Genomic DNA, 23,759 nt, shown 5'->3' with positions numbered 1-23,759 from the left:
GGACAGTTATAGTTTTGAGATAACACGTGCCTTCTTAAATCCCGTAGTGCTTACTATGCATTAATATTTAATTATACTCAGGGTTTGAGGCTTAGATGTTCCTTTAATACGCAGGTTTTAGGAGAACTCTCTCTCAAATGTGCACTATTAGTACATGACTCAACTTAGTAAACTGTAAAAGGTCCAAACTCCATGTCACTAAACTTTAAATGGCCGATCATGAAACATGGTAACACTGTAACTACAAGTGTTGGATTTTTCCTGTTTGCCCAAAAAACATTCAATTTTAGAGCTTACGACGCAAAAAGGGCACAAGACAGTTAAATGTTGGTTTAAGGTATATTATTTCAGTCATATAAGAGTTAAGATCAATATAAAAATAGAAGGTGCAAACGGAAGTGGGACAGTCCTACAAAGCTGATATCCAGCTGAAATCTGTCTTTCGTATTCTGCGCAGTTCTTTTTCTTGAGACTTCGGCAATTTTTGAGGTAGGTCATCTGAAAAGGCAGTGGGGAAAGGCTCCTGGTCTTCTGTAACTTCACCTTCTACTTCTTCTTCAGATTCTTCCCCTGATTCTTCACTTTCCATTTCCACATCTTTGTTCACTTCATCCTGGGTGCTGAGTGGCACAAGAGATACATTAATATCTGGGAGCTTAATGTCATCTTGGGTCACCAGTACTGCCCTTAAACAGTTACATCTGACTAAATACACTAGGTCTAACTGCAGCGCTAAGGAAACAATGAAATCAATTGATTTTAAAATTAGCCATACATTAAAAAACTAATTAAACACCGAATGGACGAAAATTCATCGCAACTATGATTAAGATCATAGGGATAAATTCACTAAATTGCATTTTGGGAAAGAAGAGAGTTGGCTAGCTTCAAACCAATCAGTGGCAAGAATGTTCAGAACACAGGAGAAAATAACTGCTGCAGCAAAGGTTTGTGAGGCTGCCCTGGGCAGTAAACAGTTCTTTTAAAAAGCGCTTGACAGTTGTGTCAAACAGCAATGAGTTGATCTCATGAAAAACTAACCAACTTAAAGAGTTTTAAACTTGACACTCTTTTAGCGAATACACCAGCAGCTGTTTAAGCTTGGTTTGTCGAAACATTAGTTAGTACACCCGCTTGCCTAATTTCCATTTCAGGAAGTTCTGTGACCAAGGGAAAAAAGGAATGAAACAAAGCGAAGAACTCTTATGGGTAGAGGAATATGAATGTTCACTTGGGTGACACACACATATATATATATCTCAGTTACCACTGCTTTTAATGTCCTTTTATAAAGATGCAAAACATTTTACACAAGAAGTTCTGGACAAAATACCTTTTTCTTTGCTTGGAGATTAACATGGCGTTCACAAAAATGGTACACAACACATTTGTAGGTGGTAAAACATGGGCCGGAGTATGAAGAAGCTGAAAATAATGAATATGAAGAAAGATGTATGAATTTTTTTGCAAACCATCCCTGTATGTCAACAGCACGGATTAAACACAATGATGACTGTAGACGAATCAAACCTAGAAGGAGCCGTCAATCCTGCTCCAGGTACCGTACAGTTTTAATGTAATACTGACAATTACAGTTCATAAGTACTGAACAAATTAAGTTTGAATACGCCATCATTTTAAGATGTGTGGTTTTGTACTTCTTATTAGACTCAATATGGCTGTCAAGATTAGTGCCACTAGATCAGCACAAACGGGATTAAACAAATAAAATACATTATGCCGAGGGATGGTGACTACTGCCTCTGGCCAAAGGCCAATAGTAATGACACGTACTTCTTTAATGGCGACCACTCCTTGTACTTTGTGGCTACTGGCCGACGACCTCCCCATTTCTAGGTCCTGCTTGTCTTGCTCCTGCTGCCGTTTCTTTCCCAGAAGTATGTGAAAAGGTGTAACAGGCAAGCTTTCTTCCGCTGCTGACTGAAAGCAAAAAGTACAACAAAAGAATATTCAGTGCGGTTTATTGCACCGATTCACACTACTGTGATTAAACTCGTTATGAACATTTTCCCAAAAATACATTCATAAAAATGAACTACTCCATGACAAATATTTAGGATACATATGTTAATTGTTATTTGGCGAAGGTTCAGCTTTATAACTCAAGGAGAGGATATAAAACATACATCCATGTTAGAAAAGACCATGATTATACTGAAATTAAAAGATCCATTAAATGTAATTCAAATATTTTGTTGACCTCAGCAGAAATCCACCCACAGTGGCTGCATATGTGTAGGGGCCATTAAGCCGGCTTCCAACAAAAAAAACCTCATTGGATTCATTTTCAATCGCTACATGATTGCTTGTCATGGATGGGGTTGATCGGCACACAGAAGTCAGTCATACAGATCTGATAAACCCACAAAACCTGGACTACTGGACTACGGTCAACAAGAGCACTAAAGCCGAGGACCACCGTTCAGGGTAGATGCATCTTCAATGTCAAGTACGAGAGGGCAAATTGTTGCCATCCAAAATTAGTTTACTTTGTTTTGACCAAAGCTTTCACTTCCTTGTTGGCGAACTGCCTCTAGCTATCCTTCTGCCTTAGTCAGCAAGACATGTTTATGAGCGGAAAAAAAAGTAGTTAGGTGAAGGTTTAAAGTATTTCATGTGGCCCAAGAGCGTGTGATCAACGTACCTGCTTGCTTAAAGGAGCGAGTCTCTGCTCTGGCGATTTTGTGCTAAAAGTCATCAGCTCCTACAACAAACGATATAAAACACAGTTAGAGCAGCTGACCGTTTATGCGAAGCATAAAGTTTAATTAACGTGTCAAGGTAAAATTAAATTGAGCAGTTAACACTAGAGTTCAATAAACATTCTCAATCCTGCATAACTTGTTTCCTACAAGCAAATTTACACAAGTGTTGGCTAGATAAAGCGAGGTTGATATTTCATACCTCCCAAACGTCCCTTTCTTTAGGGGTTCAAGCCTCTCTGTGTGACCAAAACGCTTCTATCGCGCTTTCCTCCCCTGATGACACTCTTGTCTTCCAATTTACATAAAGTAGTATTAAACATGTCACAAATACATATTAAATGTTATTGCTGCATTAGATACACCTCTGATCGCATCCCCAAAACAAGCATTCTTGAAATGTTGGAAGTTATGAGACTCTGGACAATCAGTCTTACTAATGATATTTTAGGCCAATTAAACAAGTAATTGCCCTTTAATATTACCTGCCTAGTAATTAAACAGCAATTGACCAAATGTTTATCTGTAGCAATATATATCGGAACGTTAATCTTTTTACCTGGATTTCCGTGAGAAAGTAAAGCTGAGACCGGATAAGCCAGTGGTGGCTATCTGAAAGTGGAGTTTCTGGGACGTCTCTTGGTACAAACAAAGCGTATTGTACTTTCTCACGGCAGATGTCTTTTTGGATATAAATTGGTCTCGGCTCATCAGGTTTGAAAACTATCACTGGACCAAAGAAGAAATCACTAAAATTATTACAGAAGTGTTAATATTGCCGTGCGGTCTTGTAAGTCATAAAACCGTCCCCATTTTTGGACAATGGATATTGCTCCTGCGGACAACAGAATCTGGTTGACCCAAGAAAGACACCAAAGGAGCCAAGCTGTAATAATACGATACAGCGATTAATAAAGACACGAATAACCCTTGACATGCCAAGAACATGTTAAATCACCATCAAAGCCATGGGTTATACGTAAGATCATGAGCCTTTGTGTTTTACTTACAGTTTGTGCTTCCAGTGGCATATGAGAAGGCAGCAATATTTTCAGACTGAGAGTCAGGCTCCAGAATCGCGGCATCAAGCTGGGCCCTCCACGCCACTATAAAACAGAGACAATTACACAGGGTCCGACAAGCAGAACATATACCCCAAAAATATATACCTACGTACGCACCAGGATGTTCAGAACCAGTGCTCAAAACCCTGGCTGAACAGCCTTTAGTAAAAGGAGTCGGACATATCTGATATGCACATGATTAAATACAGCATTATATAGGATATTGATAATGGCATATTAACCCCTTAAACCCATTAATGACAATACATACAGGCTTTGTGGTGAAGGGGTTAGAATTAAGTACATGCTTCAGACCCAGCAACTGCGCTGGTGATCAGTAAGGTGCTGACAAGCAGAACATCAGACAAGAGCGCCCCCTACAGAATGCTAGAGCTTTTACGGTACTGTTCAATTTTCAGAAAGCAGCATGGACAGATCAACGAGCTCTCTTATTTATTGATTACATCGAGCAATAGTATTCAACTGCTTGTGAATCAGGAGTTTAAAAGGTAGGAAATTGATGCAAAAGGCAACAGATATAGTTTATTTAAAATTCTAGGGATATTTTTTTTTTTTTTAGTTATTAAGGATTCTTATAATTTCTCGGAAAAAGGAGAAACACTTCCAAAGTCAACTTGCTTTAAGCTAAAGTAGTTAGAGATCAAAAAAAATCCTCTACAAGACGGGTAAAGTCAGCAAACCACAAAAAACGAAGAACGGAGCCTCGTAAACGTGAACGTTTGAGTTTTTTGATATGTCTGAATTAATGTGACTTGGCGTTTTGTTTGTACAGTATTAACGGCCAGTCGGAAATTATGCGCCATGTAGGAGAAATCTTGTGAACTGGAGGTTATGCAGAACAAAATTAAAATGTGTTGGTAATGATGTATGAGGATGCTGAGAATTCTGTGAAGGTCAGCAGCCCTCCGAACCACCAGACAGCACATCTGTGTACCTCACAAGCCAAAATCAACACCTCCTTCAAATATCAGATCAGGTAGCCACTCAATGGGACCTCTGTTACAGAATAGACACAGCTGCAACACGGAAGCCAAGAATACTTCCTGTAACATTTCCACTCATCCGCTTATTTTATGTTTAGGTTTTGTATGTGCTGCCAGGTCATCGAGTCGAACGTGAAACACACACCAGTTTTACATCACTATTAAAAATGCTAGGTGTCATAATCACAGCAAATTGAGTTATATTTGGAACAAATGCTAGCTTCCAATGACAAGCTATAAAGGAGATGTGTCGCATTCATTTCCATTTCATGTCAACTGTATGTACCTTTCTCATCAAACCAATATCCTGAAAGAAGGTTAAATGTACCAGTGGATCAATCAGGCTAAGGCTGTGCTAGTTTGGGTCTTACTGATAAGTAACAATCTGTATCACTGGCTTATACAAGATCATCAGGAAAAGCTTCCTTGCTTCCAAAGCAGTGCAGCAGTTATATTTATTTTCTATATATATATACACATATACATCCAACAATAGTTACCGACACACACACACACACACACACACACACTAAACATGGAAGGTTTGATTCTAAATATGCTCATATGAAAATTAAAGAGGCAAACTCACGTAGGGCTTAACTGAGTTATCCAATAAAATAAAATAAGAATCTTACGTGTGCAGGTTAGTAGGTTCCAGCAGTTTATGAATCCATTACTGGAAGAAGCAAGAAGGTATTTGGAGCAGTTCATTCTTCCAAAACACAGGCTCCTGCACAAAAACAGTTGTTAGAGCCTATCATCATGGCCTGATCATTTTCTCTAACAGCGTCTTCTGAAAAATCCACTTATTTCTAAATGAGATGCAATAGTGGATCTATTTTGCTTTTAATGGTACATTGAATCAGATATAGGATTCCGATGCATTCACATGGCACCTAACTTGCCAATAACATTTCATCACGTGAGACAGGTGTCTATTTATATATAAACAAAGTTTAAAGTACTGGAGGAAAGTTTCAGAGAAGAAAAAAAAAGGACAAAGCATCAATTTAAAACTAGATGCTCAGAGGTGTAAATGTAATGTAACGAACAGAAGAACAAAGACAGAACAACTAAAAAAGGCAAGAGAAAAAGCGGAGCTGCGGAAACGGAAAAAGGGACACAGAAGTGGTTGGCAGAGAAAGTAATCATTGAGAGAGAGCGAATGTGAGTGTGAGTAATGAAAGCAAAGACAGTAGTTTTGATTCCCCCCCCCCCCCCCACGGGGTGTTTTTTTTGTCCCTTTCATTAAAATCCAAAGTTTGGGGAGTCGTCTTAAAATCGAGCAAATATAGTGAATTGTACAGCCTCCCAGCAAAGTGGTAGAGTGGTGCATGGGATAGCTATCCTGAATCTAAGACAAGACCAAAGTCTGAGTCATCTGAAAAAAGGGGAGACTACATGGGCCAAATAGTTCTTATCTGTTATCACGTTCTATGTTATTTAATTTACAGAAAGAAAAAGAGGGCTAGGGGATCTAATACGTATACTTGGGCCAAACCATAACTATTTCCTCACCGGATTCTTCCAGGTGGATGGCAGAACGTAACTTTCATTTCCCAGGAACTAGTATCCCAAATAGTGAGGATCTCTTCGAAACTGACAGCCAGCAGCGAGCTATCCTCAGAGAAGCTGCAGTACGTCGCCTTGTTTTTGTGGTAGCTGCCAACAAAATCACAGAACCAGCCACTGCTCTGCTCTACAAGCACACGGTGTAAAGGAGAAGAAGAGTTAGTTCATTACTAATTTTACAGCCACGATAGACATATCAAATGCAAGGTCACATCCTACAGTAAATATAAAAAAGGTATTATATATATATATATATATATATATATATATATATATATATATATATATTAGCATGTGTGTCTATTGTGCATGTAACAATACATGGGAGACTTTTTTTAAGAATGATTATATGATAAGTATGTTTAGCCTGCTAATAAAAATATAATACCAATTACAGATAGCAGTCAAAGCACAATGGGAATGGTAAAATTCTTGGTATTGTCAATGGCCTGCTATAATAGTAAGCGAATAGTGAGGTAATGAACACCACCTACTGGCCAAATTGTATATTGCACATTTGTTTTCTGTGGTTCAAGTTAGTCTAAGAATTACACTGACATTGTGTGAGATTTATGCATAATATTCGTAACATAAGAAAGGTCTGTCCCTACTTACTGTATATGTCAGAGTCATCTCGCAGAACCCAGACTTTAAAGAGACCATCCTTTCCTGTAGTTACCAAAGTAGGAGCACCTTTCTCTGAACGGTCTCTGCTCCAGAAGCACATGGAGGTGATTTGATCTTCGTGAGGCATGTTTGCGGTGGTATTCAAAACAAAGCTTAAAAAAACCCCCCAAAAAACAGAATGGTTTTTTGAAAATGGAACTTCTAAAGCATTGACAAAAAATGTCTAATCAACATGTTTCTATTGTGCATGCCTTATCCCCTTCAATCCCAGGGGTTTTTGGTACCTCAAAGCCCAGAGCAATTTTGCCATTTTTGGGGTATGTCGGTTTAGCGATTATTCTCTGTTCCTGTGAATAGTGTACCCATGTAAACTATATATTGTTTTTTCAAGGAGAGATAGAGCTTTCGTTTGATAACATAGTTGGATGATTAGCTGAAAATTTAGAATGAGAAATTTAGTAAAAACTACCGAAGATTAGAAAAATAAACTAATTTTTTTTTTTTACATTTTCCCTCTGAATCCTCACAAAATTAGGTAAAGTGATGGAAAATCCCCCCCCCCAAGTTTATCAATTCAGGTGTCCTGATTTCAGAAATACCTAATTTATATAGATTTTCCAGACTTTCCCAGCACCAGGGAGCATACTATAAGGTGTACAATTTTGTATAATTTTTATGCCTATGGCTTAACGGGTTTGAGGGTTGTGAACGGGGGCAGGAGGGTTATACTGGCTAGATGTTATGCTATGGCAATGGGATGTAAGGTTTTTTTAAGAATTTTTTTTATTATCTTTTTTTATATCTTTTTTTTTAATTTTTTTGTAATATATATATATATATATATATATATATATATATATATATATATAATTTTTTTTACACAGTAATGGTAAGAGGTCCTCCTAGGGACCTCCTGAAAATGCCAGTGATGTCACAGTGACATCACAGCTCACATTATAATTTTTTTTTAGTATTATTTTAATGATTTATTTAATATTTTTAAATCACTAACCGTTTTTTTTTTCCCCAGCTTCTCTGTTACAGGACGGAAGGGGGGAGTGAGAGAGATGGTTTCTCACTCCCCTCCCCGCGATCCCCCTTCACCGATCACACTGTGATCTCTATGCAGGTCCTCACAGACCTGCATAGAGATCGTAGCGTCTCTGTGCCTCATCGGAGGGCAGGATATCCCCGCAGGGGATATCCTGTCATCCGATGACCTTCCGGGTTATGTCAGCAGTGACGCAACCCGCAAGGGAATGCCTGATCGCGCGTTTGCAACTGCGCGATCGGGCCGTTTACAGTGTAACAGCTTACCGGCTTTCATGCCTGAAGCTGTTACAGGCGATCGGACAGCAGAAAGCCGGCTTCTGCTGTCAGTGGCGAGTCCAGGTCTCCCGTGCAGCGGCAGGGATGTGTCCCTGACGCTGCACGAAGGGCTGGACGTACCGGGACGTCCATAGGGGTTTCTTAGTGGGCGTTTTTTGGACGTCCCGGTACGTCTATCGGGGAACTAAGGGGTTAATCAAGAAAGACTGCTCAACAAGATACCTTTGTTGCGACTAGAGGACTTTATATAGAAAGATATAACGCCTAACATCCAATTAATTGCCTTAAAATAATTTAAGAGTCATTTCATGTAATGTTGGTTTCAAGGTTGTCTTGAAAAAGGATTATTAAAAAAAAAAGAGCTATGGAGATTAAAAGCCATAAAATAAGATTTTTCCGTAGAGGGAAAAAGTGAACAAACAGGTGTTTTGCAGAATTAAAGGGACAGTTTAACGCCCCTGACAGCCTCACCAAACATCATAATGCACTTTAATAGGCATTCTCAAATAGTGAATAGACTTACTGAAGCCCCCATGTGGTCCAACGATACTCGCTTCTGATCGGTAGCCAATAGGTGATATAATAACATATTAATAACTAATATGCATTGATTGTTGTTGTTGGGGCAGTCTGGGGCAGTAAGCCTTTAATAGATGATGTTGTTGAGACATTGCAAACATTTACCTCTGGGATGCCTCCTGATATTCCCAGAACTTCAGCTGTATTTCAAGTCCCTCGGTATCGGCTCCTTGTAACTCCTCCACCGTCGCCAACCAGTCGCCTTTGTTGTTGAAAGCGGCTTTCACCAAATCCATGTACTGTAGCCCTGCTTGATGCACAAATTCCTGCTGCACAATATCTAGCTGAGGACAGAAGGATGAATCAGAAATTAACCCTCTGCACAACCACATAGTACCGAAAATGTTAGGCTAGTCCCAGCCACTCTCTCACAGTTTGGTTTGTATATCTCAGGCGGATTTCTTCCGCATTTATGGACTGCCATTCATTCCTTTCAGCAACAATGGAGTGCATGCTCCTTCGCTTCAACTACACAGCTCTGGACACTGTATTATGGAGTTGATTTAGCATGTCATTTATTGCTCTTTTTGTAGAGATGCTTATAAACTTATGCAAAAAAAGGCTTTATAGCTGGAAGGGCAGCATTGCTTATTTTCTAAGGGAGGGCAAACATTAGCAGGATTCTATTAGTTATAAGGACAGAGATGTATAACTCAAAGTTGAATGGATAGAAAAGTTTTAAGAAATCTCATTGATAGAACTATACATTATACAGGGCCAGCCAAGCTTGTGCTGCAGCAGAAGCTCATTATCTATGGTTCTTCATAATGTATAGTTAAGCAAAGGAGCTGAAACAATTCTCCAGCAAACTCTCCGTTTAGTGAATAACCCCCCCATATATATTGTAATTTTAGTAATGTAGAAGAAATTCCACAGCCTATACTCAGAATACCGTGGGCTATTAAAACAACAAACAGTGAAATTGTATTTTGGACTGAAAATAGTTTAGGAATGGCATCTATCACTGTTCCCACGAGTACAGATCATTTTTGTCCCTGAAATAAACATTAGCATGAACTTACATTATAGAGCTGCTTGTCTTTCTGTAGTGAATAGAATTGGAGATGACCTGGTTTACCATTCAGAACCAAGGCCTTGCTCTTAGGATCAAAGGTCAAGCCGGTCTTAACATCATTTCCTACAGAAACAAAGAGTTAACATCAATCCCTATATAAAAGATAAAAGGGCATTAAGGATAACAAACTGGACTTTAAATCAGCCCCTGCTCGATAGGAACAAGAGTGTGGATAGAGCAATGGGATACATATGGTATGATGCGCGCTACAGAGGGAGTAATACTATTTGTCTTGCTAGTTTATTTAGCGGTGTAGATCTTTTGTTGTAAACCGCATTTCAAAGTACTATGGAGAGCTTTGGGACTAAGGAAGCGTTGGTTTGGTTATGATATTCTCCAGACAATTGCATGATGTAAAACAAGAGAAAAAAAGCTTGCTTTAAAGTAAATGTTAGGTTTCCTTATTTCTTTCATATTGTCCTCACAGCATAAAGGGCACAGTAATCAATATAAATACAACGGGAACAAACTGTACAGAGGCAGTCCCCTTTGCAAGTAGAACTAACGTCACAAAAAGTGTACGTTTACCTTTCACCAAGCCTTGAATGACAGCAGAAACTTTTAAACTGGCACTGATGATGGAGATCTCTGTAATTGGGGAGAGAAGATGGTAGGAAACAAAGCATACATTTCAGTAAGTCTTTTAAAAGCTTGGCTCTCTGTATAAACAGTTTATATACCGATATATTAAAATTCATTTATACATTAAAGAAGGCAAATTGTGGGAAATATGCAGGGAAAAATGGGTCTCTGATTCAAAGTGAGGGTGATAATCTAACCTAGATCAAAATAAAGTTTTATCCTCAGTTGGGATACTTACGTCAGTTGTGGATAATCACGTGTGCCAAGACCAAAAAACACCAAAAACACAAAAGGTTTCCAGCAGAGAAAAATGGGGCGATATCATGGTCTTTAATCATATACACCTAGTATTGCGGCAAGTATAATATCTTTTATTTATAAAGCTCCAACAATTTACGCAGCGCTTAATACAAAACATAAATTCAAGAGGTATGACAAGATGACAACTGACAGACTAAGACCAACCGATAGATTAGGTGGAGAGAGCCCTGCTCGCAAGCTTACAATCTTGAGGATATCTAAATGCTTTAGCTTATTATAAATGTATTTTTGTATTTCTTAACACCAGTTGTATCAACTGCCTCCTGTGTATCCCAATTAAGGAATATAATTTCATTTGCAAGATTTTAGTATTTTTATTTGTTTGGTCCAGGTAATGCTAAGACTGAGTGAAAGACTACTTTATAGCGCTATAGGGCCACAGCCTATGCTAGGGATATCTCCTGTTATCTACATTTTGAAAGAAACACACATGAAGGACCAAGGCTATGGCTTTTAATAAAAACAGGAGGCAAACCCTTTTTCCCAGTAAGCTTACTGTTATCTGCATGAGATGTGCAGTGCAGAGATCCATCAGGGGAGGTGGCGATGTGCTCAATGGCTGCTCCAAGACGCGGCAGGAATTCTTTACTCTGTTCCGAGCCAAACGTCCACTGCACCAGCACCGACTCAATCCCTCCACTGAACAGCTTTGTTCCTGAACAGAAGAAAAGCATTTTTACTTTATTCATTTATTTCTTTTTTAAAGAAAGCTGGTCTTGACAAATAAACTAAAAAGAGAAGTGAAAAATACACACACTATATGAATCAAAAGCAGATTAAAACTGACCTTGGGCAGAGAAAGACAAATCCATGACAACATCATGGTGCCAATGCATGGATGTGTAGGTATAGTCCTGTTTATGGTTGAAGTTTCTCCTGTTGGTAAAACATAAGTCAATTAACACAGCAACAATATTTTTTTTCCCTTTGTTATACTTTATATGCCAAAAAAATGCGTAGTTTTAAAGAACGTTAGAAGATTGCAATGGGCAGAGTAAATGAGATCTCATTTACAATCAGACGCACCCGGCTTAATTTTGCCTATTGCCTAAGTAGGTGGTACCCAACTAGAGGCAACAAGGGATGCAAACAGGCAGCTTGTTAAAAATTTTTTTTACCATATAAAACAAGTTCGAGATGAACTCCCCACTCCAGATTTAACTCTCCTGTGCCATTGCAGAGGAAAAATCTCCATCAACATACCAGGTTGAGCCAGAACTGAAATGTGAGGGCAATTTCCCTCCCCAACAGAAAGGCTTAACGCAACAATTGTGCAAAACCTCTGCTTCACATAAGTAAGGTTTGCTGAATAGTATTCTTAAGGGTAATAAATAAAGTTTAACATAACTTTAAATTGGATAAGAACATTTGTGCTTCCACGTTGGGTCCGTTTACTTACCAGAGGCGTATTCTTCCATCGTTGTGCCCGGTGGCTATGCAGTCCTCGCTAGGGTGACATGCCACAACAGCAAAGATGTTATTAGCGCCTTTCTTGGAAGTAGCACTTAACGGCATCCTTCACAAAACAAGAAAAAGAGTCATTGTCATTACTGAGCAATTTTATTTTTATAGATAGGTAAGCGGACCAGTAAGAATTTAAACTCACTGCCAGAAAGAACCGACACAAAACAAACATCACCTACTTACCTAAAACACTTCTTGTTCTTGAAATAGTACACAAAGAGGTTAAGTCCCTTGGCTGTAGCAATATATTCACCCTAAAAATATATTTGCATATATGAGATTATTACATACTGGAGTAGGACTAGTAGCTGTAGCACTTCCGCAAAGATCAAATGTTTTAAACACCTAAATCACAACCTTAAATTTAGTAGGGCTGAAACAACGAATCGATAAAATCGATAATAATCGATAACGGAAATCGTTGTCGACGATTTCCGTTATCGATTAATCGAGTGATCGATTCGTTGTTGGAGCACTCGGCTCCTTTTACTTACCTCCGCGAGCGTTCCCCGCTTCCGCTGCACTCTCCGCCTTCTTTTAGTTGCATGTGGCTCCGTTCGCACAGAGCGGTTCGCGGGGGTGGGGGTGGGGTTTCAGGGGATGCAGGGCAGAGTGGGGGTGGGGGGGCAGGCCAGGGTAGGAGACTGAGTGCAGGGCAGAGTGGGGGTGGGGATGCAGGGCAGGGTGTGAGTGTGGGGGCAGGGCAGAGTTGGAGACTGGGTGCAGGGCAGAGTTGGAGACTGGGTGCAGGGCAGAGTGGGTGCAGGGTGTGAGTGTGGGGGCAGGGCAGAATGTGGGGGCAGGGCTGGGTGCAGGGCAGAGTTGGAGACTGGGTGCAGGGGCACAGTGCAAAGTGCTGGGTGCAAAGTGCCAGGGCTGGGTGCAAAGTGCCAGGGTGCAAAGTTCTGGGTGCAAAGTGCCAGGGCTGGGTGCAAAGTGCTGGGTGCACAGTGCCAGGGCTGGGGCAAAGTGCTGAGTGCTGGGTTCAAAGTGCCGGGTGCAAAGTGCCAGGGCTGGGTGCAAAGTGCCAGGGCTGGGTGCAAATTTCTGGGTGCAAAGTGCCAGGGCTGGGTGCAAATTTCTGGGTGCAAAGTGCCAGGGCTGGGGCAAAGTGCTGAGTGCAAAGTGCCAGGGCTGGGTGCAAAGTGCTGAGTGCAAAGTGCCAGGGCTGGGTGCAAAGTGCCAGGGCTGGGTGCAAAGTGCCAGGGCTGGGTGCAAAGTGCTGGGTGCAAAGTGCTGGGTGCAAAGTGCTGGGTGCAAAGTGCTGGGTGCAAAGTGCTGGGTGCAAAGTGCTGGGTGCAAAGTGCCAGGGCTGGGGCAAAGTTTCTTGAACAGTAATAGTCCACCTCTTTTCAGAATGTTTGGGGTTATTTTGTTTCATAAATATTGTGTTTGGGTTTTTGTACTTTGAACATATTGTTTTTTTATTACATCATAACAAAATAAAAATGTTAATGTAAATTTTAAGTTGTTTTTTAACATTCAGTTCATTAAATTTTAAATAAACAAAAAATGTGCATATTGTTTTTTTTATCCGATTAATTGAAAAAATAATCGGCCAACTAATCGATTATTAAAATAATCGTTAGTTGCAGCCCTAAAATTTAGACAATTAAAAAAACAAAAAAAAAAAAATAAAAAAAAATAAATATATATATATATATATATATATATATGTATATATATATGTATATATATATATAATGAATACAAAATGAAAAGGGACAAATCTTACATCTCTTCCTACTGCTGTGCATTTGGGTGACTGGCTAACATCGTCAAATATCGTGGTCAGCTCTGTATCTTTACATTCTTGATTAGTCGACTTTGGTAGTTTTATTGAAATCAGCTGAAAAGTGTCTAGAAAAGAAAGAAAAGACTCAAAACTGTGTTATGATATTTAGAACATTAGAAGGCAAAATGTATTTCTATGGACAAAAATGCCTTTAAATTTATAGTTCCGATACTGGCTTCCAAATTAAGGTTGTGCTAGAATAAAAGTTCTTCTGGCAACTGATGAGCCTGAATTTTCCATTAAATAAGGCTGGTATCTGCTTCCAGTCTGTGACAACCGCTTGAAAGGCCTTTTTTTCCTGTTCCTAACTCACTCTTCCTTATATCCTTCTAATCTCCCTTTGTTCTGTTTCTTTTTCTCTTTAAGCCATTTAATGAAACAAAATAAGACATAGAGGGCAGAATTTATTTGGCACTTTGTTTTCTTTTGCATTGTATAATATCTACACTGCACAAACCTTTAACTGGTCTATTTCTAACAGGTTAAAACACAAATGAAAATTAATAATTGGTCCCGTAGTAAACCCCAGTGCCATCCTATGCTCTTTTAAGACTGATAATCGGAGGATTGCAGAGGCATCTTGAATAATACACAAAACCACACAATCTATATTAGCTAGGAATGATGCAAACATAATTATATACCGACACCCAGGACTGCAGTGGTCCTGTAGGATTCTATGCACTGCACCCACAGATCAGTTGTAATATTTATGTACGATATACATTCGGGTTGGTGGCATGGATCATACCTGAGGCTGCGTTGTTATTCTTCGGAATAATTGCATAGATGGTACTTGCACTCACAGTTGTATACAAGGCAAGGAGTTTGTACCCTACAGAAAATGTCTGGAATGAAAGGAAATATATTGTTAGCTCTGCAAAAGTAAAACTGTGTGGGCTTGGAAATCCTTAAAAATTAAAATGAAAACTACTTTATTATGGCCCTACCAGAGTTCTCCTCCATAAACAAAACTACACTGACACCATTAACCCCTTCAGTCCCCTATAGAAGTACCGATATGTCCATAAAATGCATCTCAAGAAACCGATCCTTGTTGTTACATGGGAGATCTGTCTGTTGGACAGCCTGGAATCCCCCGTCAGCATCACCGGCTTTCTGCTGCCCGACCTCCTGTAACAGCTGCCGGTGCTACCTCCATTTGCCAAGTAAACAGCTCTGAGCTTTCTCCTACAATGCATGATGAGGTTGTAGAACACACGGCAGGGGATCTGAGACCATTCCTCCATACAGAGTCTCTCGAGATCCTTCAAATTTTGAGGCGGATGCTGATGGACTCTCCTCTGCACATTTTCCCACAGGTTTTATATGTGGTTCAAGCAAGGGTCTGCTGGGATGGCCATGGTAGGACCTTGATTTGGTGGTCGGTAAACCATTTTGGTGTTGATTTTGATGTATGCTTTGGATCGCTGTCTTGCTGCAAAATCCATCCACAGCCCATTTAAAGCTTTCTGGCAGAGGCAGTCAGATGTTTACCAAACATCAACAGACATTAAATGGAGTCCAAGATGCCATGTCTCCTAACAAAATGTCCAGGTCCTGTCAGAAAAACAGCATCCCCAGAACACCACCACATTTAAGCGTGGGCATGAGGTACTTTCCCATACAGCTACCTCTCTATGTGCCCCAAACACACTGGTGTTTGTCAAAAAGCTCTATTTTGGTTTAAACTGACCATAGAACCCAACCCCATTTGAAGTTCCAGTTGTGTCTGGCAAACTGAAGATAGTTGAGATATTTCACAATTTATCGTTGGATAAACCAGCGTTATGTTTGCCATTGTTTGATATCCATCAGATCTGAGTATTTTTGTGTATATTTTGAAGAAAAGATCAAAGGGTTTTACAATAAAGACATTTTTCTCAGCCTTCTTTGCTCAGATTTACCAAGGGTGCCAACATGAGTGGAGGGCTCTGTATATGTATTAAAATGCAGCCTTCATGAACACCATGGGGAAGTGTGCGGTCTACATGATTATTCCCCGATAACTAATCTAATTTATTGTAGACTGTTTCTGAACATTATCAGGGGTCTTTAATCCAAGTAATTACACCCTACATTTATGTATTCCATAGGACCCCTAATGTTTAAGAACATTACCTTTATTAAAATGCCATCCATGAAATCCCATAGTTTAATAGTACCGTCCAAAGAGCATGAATAAAGCTGTGAATTAAATAAAACATACAGAACTGTTAAAATACAGATTACAATTCTAAAAACAAGTATTCATTTTCTGTTTAAATGAAAAGTATTAGGAAACATTATCAGAGGCAACTCCTATTTTTATTACATTACATGACAAACATCGCATATAGCACTTCCCAAAACAAGCAAAAAAGGTTTTTTGTTTTTTTTAATAAATCTACTTTTTTAGGATAAAAGAGCAACAATGACAGAAGGGGCAAAACTAACTTCAACACAAGTTTGCCCCATCCCTGAAGCAGGGATCAAATGCAAACCAGGTTGACACTTATTTATTAGGAGGGGCAAACAGTGAGAACTTTCTCTAGCAAGAAGGGCAGACCTGGCACTGAATAATATATCATTCCATGGAAAGGGGGGAATAACGGCACTATATATATATACAGGGCCAACCAAAACTTAACTTTTCTTTTAGTGAATGGAGCCAAATGTTTAAGGCTACCAATATATATTTACTATATACATTATCAGTAAAGGTTTTAATCTATGTCCCACTTTGGTGTTTTTTGTTAATCTGAGGGTCCAGGCATCAGAATGGTCCATCCTTTGCTAAAACTAGCCTGGCTACAGGGACACCCGTACATTGCATGCAGGAGGGAAATGTCCATGCAGCCAATATGGAATGGACAATGTCAACATCCAATGCTAGCTTATCAGTGATAGATGTGTAACTGCAGACCTGCTCGTTACCACCCATTTCAGTTGCCGGGTGATCTACTGCCTAACAGTGCCCCCCCACTTACTTTAATTGTGTGTCGTATGGCTGAACATGGCTTTAGTGGACTTTACCGGAGTTATACCTGGTCGGCCTGTACAGTACAAGACCCTTGAAAACAGCTAATTCAGTTAGTCTGCTTATTATCCATTTGTCTCAAACTTTAAAGTATCCTACCTGCAGGTGGTTTTTCGGGTTCAGTTGGATGCCAGTCACCAAGTCTTTGTGACCCTGCAACACATGAACACATTCTTCTGTGGATGTGCTAAACAACTTGATGTAGTCTCCAGAAACACAGAGGAGGTATCTGCAAAAAAGAAATAGTTTCATAAGAAGTCAGCGATCTATGTCAGAAATATCTAATTTCTATGTGTTAATACATGGGCCATTGATGACTTCATATGTCTTCCATATCATTAACTTGTCCTGTATCTTGGGTTGTGAAATTCTCACCAAGGACTGTATAAGATATATAGCTACACGGCATGTATTTTGTATTCTTTGGATGACAGGAACGAAAAGAATTTGATCAATGCAGTTTTCCAGGAAGATCACATAGCAACTACAGGGTTTTTCTCTGCAGTGAATATGCACAAAGCTATGGACAATTACCCTGTCCTAATTTTCCATCTCTAAATCAGCAGAATCAGGGAATTATAATTTAAGGATAATTACTAGCTTGCACTTCATAGACAACATGTTAGCCCCATACATGCACAATTTAAGGCTGGTCCCTGGCAAGACATTTTGTACAATGTCATTGTTAATGTTGTAAGTTTACACTGTGATTTTGTAACAGCACTACAGAATGTAAATAAAATATAATGTAATGCAATGTGCTACTGGGTCCATGCTAGAATCAGTTGTAAGAGTAAAATGTACTAAGCATGTATGAAAGTACATACTCCATGAGATCTGTATACTGAATAAGCGCCTGCAAAGTACTTTAGTCGGTATTGATATCTGATACACCGATTTTTTACAGAGACACTGGCAATGAAGAAAACATGGCCCACCTCACGGATTTCTGAAAAAAATCACGACATAGGATAAAACTGTTTAAACAGACTATAATAATTTAGAAGGCATTCATGCCAAGATTTATGTTCCAGCAACCTCTGTGCTTCACTGATCCTCTCCTTCCTGGTATACTAGAGCGCAAACTAGCAAGCAGGAATCTCTTTGCCTAATGCATATTTTGTCTTCATCTGTCGATTCTAGTTTTGGTTTTAAATGTATGTAATGTATGAATTGCCATGTCAGTTGCTGGCACTATTAATAAACAAATGGGACATCACTGAAATGCCAGCGGGGGCTCTAGACTTCTGTAAGCAGCATCACCAGGTTTTCTGTGCTGGTGCCCACACGCTTCTAGTAGTTGGGTGCAGCATAGATACCCTGACCTAGTTTATCCTTTAGGCTGCTCGCATCCTAAACAGGCTAACACCTCATCAAAGTAAATAAAAGATTTGTCAGAGGGTAATTTCTGCCATGACTGCTCCTTAACCCACAAGAAACCTCAAAGGATAACACACTAGGACTTCCAGAGCACGGCATGCCCTGCATGGCCAATGGAGGCAGATGCCATGGTAAACACTGCTTTCTATGGTAGCTGCCACAGCCATCAGCATGCCAACGCGACATAAGACATATACCATGAGTGTAACCTCGCCTGTGCCACTATAACCCAGACAGATCGCCCCAATATATTACATGGCTCACCATGCCACCCAGGGAAGCACACTGCATTCCGAGGAATATAGTGCAACCGCCGCCTACACCACAACTAAATATTGTATAAAGTGTATAATGCACACTATACTGGGGTAAATAAACCGCGCTGCCTCCATGTCTGACAGAGCCCTTAGCACTTTAACACCTCCTTATACAACTCACTTGGCGTCGGTGGAAAAGACAGCTCTCCGGTAATTAATCTTGCTGCCGCCGGACCGAACGACGCGGATTTCCCCCTCAGCCACCATTTTTTCCCGTCGATCAGTCCTCGCTTATCCAGCAGGACCTGATCACACCACACGTGGGTAACCGGGTAACAGGAACCACCAACTGACCATCGAGTGGAAAAGGAAACTGCACAGACCGCCCTGTGCACTCTATGGTTTCGCCATCGTGTAGTGATTCGATACCGCCATGTTTCTTCCTGGCAGGCTTACCGTTAGACTAATGTGCCCTAATTAGCACTGTAATAACAAGGCAGCGTTGACCGGAACAAATTATATAAAAGTGAAATTTCGTTTCAGTGAAACTTATGGTGAGAGTATAGGTCGGGGAAGGTTTTAGCCCCTGTTAAAAATGGCGGCACTGTTTGCGCCAACCATCATTCGTATTAGAGTACGGAATGGCGTCATTCTATTTAACGTTCCCTCAGCTACAGGTGACGACGTGAAGTTGCAGGGGCTTAGAGGTAAGGAAGTGTGAAGGCAGAGAGGAGAAATAAAGCTGCAGTTGGGGGGTACATTTCCCTCAGTAAGAACTGCCCTTTCAGTCGGTCTGTACGTGAGCATGTATGGAGCGTATCAAGCCGTATGTGCTTTCAGCACCCTTATTAATGGGTGGGTTTGACTGAAATAACCCTCATCAATTACAAATACCACACAGTACATGGGGAAATAAAATTACTTGTTTACATGCGTCCTTCACAGTACACGAAATGGGGCGTTTCAGTTGGAAGCAAGGTATTGACATCTGAGTATACCGCTGGGGGAATTCAGAACTTGACCCGGTAATCCTTCTGTCTTAATGATCTGATTTTCCGGTTACTTTTTTGGTTGGAAAGCTGAGCTTTGGAGAGCCCACTTGCCAAACGCACTGATTGCGATATATATATATATATATATAGCTAATAAACGTCATTCATCATATAGATGAAAATCTCTCATTGCATGTTTCCATGCAATCAGCTGCTGAGGTAAATACGACATACATTCCAAGCGGGTGGGTTGCATTCTGGGATTGATCCTGGGTACTTATAGCTCACCAAGTGGCTAGGGGAAAGAAACCCTAGTAAAGTAATTGAGATACATAGGCGTAGATGTGTCACAGTCTACATTGCAATTAATATATATATATATATCAGAAACCTAAAGCTTTAGTACACAACTTCATATATATATATATATATATATATATATATATATATATACAAAAAACAGGAAAAAGTTGTATACAAAAAATGTTAATTTCATTCATTCTAAAAAAGCTGATCTGATTATTGGGTTATTTTAGGCATTACTGTTTATTACAGCATGGTTTGGCTGTATGGGAGATGTTCCCATTGTGGGCATAGGTTTATGTTTTAAGTCTCTATATAGGTCTGTCTTCTGCATTTTCTGTCAGGATTCATCTGACCCAGGGATTTTGTTTTTATTGGGCTGAATTTCCATTTGTGTTGTAAAAAGGTTCCTCCATCTTACATTAAAAGTCTAGCTGGGTTTTGATGTCTATCCAACAGGTTATTACACCCGATTTCCATTGTCTGGTGATGCAAAGCGTGGAAGTCATTAAAATATGAGGCAATTAGACCTCTCTGTGGAAAAGGAATAATTGAGGGGTTAATCTATATATCTGGTAATATGTGCAATAGAGAGTAACATTCTCAACACATATGGAACAGGTAACCATGGTTTTTAAGCATCTCCAACACAGTTTTGAGATTGAATTATATTTTTACATTTTAACTGGGGTTGGATACTCGTACCATCTTTCCATACTTTTTGAAATACGGTATGTTTTGTGTATAGGTTATTTTCCTCAATTGCATATAGCCTTTCCCCAGCCTGCCACTGGTTAGGATATTTCGAGATCTATTTCCCACTTGATTATCGATTGGCATTTCTCAACTGCATTGTGTCTTTCTCTCAAATTGGTAACTTTTGATATTTTATGTTTTTTCTTCAACTTTCCTTTTTTAATCAAGATTCTAATATAGTTCTAAAACTCTGTGGTCGGTAGCTTGAAGCTGGGTTGCAGGTATGAAAATGGGTGAATTTTACCAAACAAGAAGAAAAGGTGGCGATGTTACATTCGATTTATTCATACTAATATCTTGAAGATACCCATGCAAGAAATCTAGTGGGGTAGTATCTGAGATATTGAAAAAAAATTTTTTTTTCCAATAGAGACTATTATGTCTTAAACAATTGGATTTGAAACTGGGATGTCATTAATTAAGTGTGGAGGAAGATTCCACCATGCAATTTCCTTAATAAAGATCCAACTAGAAACCGTTTGATCTGACCTAACACATCTCAGATAATGTGTAAACATAGAAATGTCTTTGAGTAATTCTATATTGTTCAGATACACCACTGTTTGAGGGCTTTCTGGTAAGTTTATTGTATGAAATTCTTGGGTTTTTTTATTCCCCCAAATTAACTTTGTAATTAACATCTTAAATTGAGAGAGGATTTTAATAGGTACTCCTAGGGACATTATCCTAAGGAAATTTAGTAATTAGGTGTTATGTAGGCTTTCACTGTATTAATCTTCCCCATTCAGGAGTAGAACTGAAATCTCTCTAAATGCTGAAAGCATAGATGTGAAGTTCGTTAAAACCATATCATTCAAGCCATAGCATATCTTGATTCCAAGATAATCTCTCATTCCTACGACAATCTAGATCACACAATTTCCCCAAATATTGAATATTGATTTGCAAGGTTATATCGTTTTAAACAAACCACCATTATGCAACCAATGATTTAAAGCAAGATTTCCAGTTTTCCTAAATATTACATATTAATATTCACTGCACCAAGTAATCCCATACAAATGTGTGGTTTATAGACCAAAAGTGACATACGCCGGTGGAGAAAACTATCAGGTTCTGTATGAAGACAAAGACATAATGTTGCATTTTATTTATAGAGGTGATTCAGTGATAGGAGACTATGAGTAAGGATAACACTTAAAATTATACAATAGCATGAACAGAGGTAAGAAGTACGGCTACAGAATGAGAAAAAGACCCTGCTCTTGTGAGCTTCGTAGGCATTAGTTCGAGACTCGGCGACCAAGAGAATGTACCTGATTATTAGGTATGAATATGTTTGGTTATGAAAGTGATAGAAAAAGCTCATATTAACAGTGGGAATCTCATGTCTTCGTAAAATAGAATTTTCCAGTTAAATATTCTCTTCCCAGCCAGGTTCTGCCCTATATGATTTAATCCTGCATAAAAGTGCATCAGCTACACATAGATCTATTGCACATGAGAGATTTATAGCCCCCAAGTTATAGTGGATGCAAGACAATTCATTCTTGATTGTCCCTATTTCTCTAATTTCATTTGTGCCTATTTGAGAAAAAGTTCAGTTGCCCATTAATGATATTATCAGTGGGCACAACATAGCTTTGCAGTCCCTCATGCGTTAAAATATACAAGTTTATCTCTTTATTACAATAGGAATATTTTTCCAATTCGCAGATTGTGCAAGGACCTCATAAATTATGTCTGAGGAAGCATACACAAGTGAGGTACCAGAGGCATTCAATATTTACATTCTCTCATGTTACCCTTTAACGTTAAAAGGTTTAGCAAGGCAACAGAATCAGGAGTGATCACTGCTATGTCTAGTTATGGAAAAAGTATCAATGATCCCTAAAATTTGCAGTTTTTGAATAACATTCATTCCTTCTGTTGTAGGAGCCAAAGAGAATATCGTCTCCATAATCTAACACAAATCAACAGGATATGGATTTGAGGAAAAAGGATCCATGTCTACAAGATAACGTGGACGTCTTGCTGATTGACAGCAGAGGAGTTCCTTACACCGTTAAGAAGAAAAGTAACAATTCACGTTCTGGTAGAGTGCAATCACGAAAATGTAAAAAACGGAACAGATGCACTACTCAAGCGAATGGGGAAAATGACACTTCAAATGCAACAGAAGGAAAGCCTTTAAAATGTACATACTGTGGAAAGCTATATAAATGGCCGTCACATCTAAGGTACCACATGCAGAGTCATACCAACGAAAGGCCTCATAAGTGCACCATATGTTCGAAGAGCTTCAAAGATGTCCATAAGCTTGCCAGGCATCAGCAGACTCACACAGAACTTGGAGAAGACATGGCAGACGTGAAGGTGCACAAATGCCATGTTTGTGACAAGCCTTTCAAATATCGATCAGATCTAGATAAGCATAGCTTTATACACACAGGAGAGAAGCCATTTAAATGTTCGTTATGTAGTGCAAGCTTCAGGCGCGTTGACCATCTGAAGAGACATAATTATATCCACACAGGTGACCGGCCTTACAAATGTAGTGTTTGTATGAAAGGCTTTTTGGAAGCCACAGAACTTGTTAAACATGAGAGGGTTCACAGTGGCAATAAACCATACCAGTGCACCCTTTGTAACAAAAGCTTCTCACTTTCACGAAGCCTGAAGGAACATAAAATTGCCAGCCATACAGTGGCAGAGCTGGAGAACGCTCTACAAGATACCAGTTACAGGATTACAGCTTCTAAGGACAGAAGCCCGAACTGTGAAGCAGCCTTAAAAACCGAACAAGAACAGCTAGATATAAGGATAGTTGAATTTTCCTCAGCAGGTAGTCTAAATGTAATAACTGTTTGTCTTTCTGATGATGACAGTGACTTGGATACAATTAAGAAAGACAATTAATGTTTACATCCTTTTTTTTTATACAGATTTAGGGTTT

General features: G+C 39.4%; 1 protein-coding gene across 1 annotated transcript; it reads right to left on the bottom strand.

The window, feature by feature from the left end:
* Positions 1–409: 409 nt before the first annotated feature.
* LOC149276601 (WD repeat-containing protein 75-like) lies at positions 410–19,058 on the bottom strand. The gene is made up of 21 exons (XM_089503444.1): positions 18,973–19,058; positions 17,254–17,383; positions 16,257–16,322; positions 14,887–14,983; positions 14,076–14,200; positions 12,524–12,594; positions 12,276–12,392; positions 11,664–11,752; positions 11,373–11,531; positions 10,502–10,561; positions 9,921–10,036; positions 9,004–9,182; positions 6,979–7,142; positions 6,310–6,490; positions 5,427–5,521; positions 3,734–3,829; positions 3,283–3,452; positions 2,666–2,725; positions 1,795–1,941; positions 1,334–1,425; positions 410–620 (listed from the first exon to the last, which is right to left on the bottom strand). Exons 1-21 carry the CDS (start codon positions 19,056–19,058, stop codon positions 410–412), a joined length of 2,511 nt encoding a protein of 836 aa, XP_089359570.1.
* Between the last annotated feature and the right edge of the window lie 4,701 nt (positions 19,059–23,759).

Source organism: Sceloporus occidentalis, unplaced genomic scaffold (assembly GCF_023333645.1).
Source record: "Sceloporus occidentalis isolate IW3139 unplaced genomic scaffold, rSceOcc1.0.p SCAF_233, whole genome shotgun sequence".
NCBI classification, from domain to species: domain Eukaryota; kingdom Metazoa; phylum Chordata; class Lepidosauria; order Squamata; family Phrynosomatidae; genus Sceloporus; species Sceloporus occidentalis.
Note: the sequence above shows the minus strand (reverse complement) of the source record. Positions and strands in the feature narration are given on the sequence as shown.

Coding starts and splice junctions, on each gene's coding strand:
- LOC149276601 (XM_089503444.1), bottom strand. CDS start 19,058: ATGGTGGCTGAGGGGGAAATCCGCGTCGTTCGGTCCGGCGGCAGCAAG. Junction 9,183..9,920: donor AAGACAAGCAGCTCTATAAT/GTAAGTTCATGC, acceptor TTCTGTCCTCAG/CTAGATATTGTGCAGCAGGA. Junction 5,522..6,309: donor CATCCACCTGGAAGAATCCG/GTGAGGAAATAG, acceptor GTTTTTGTGCAG/GAGCCTGTGTTTTGGAAGAA.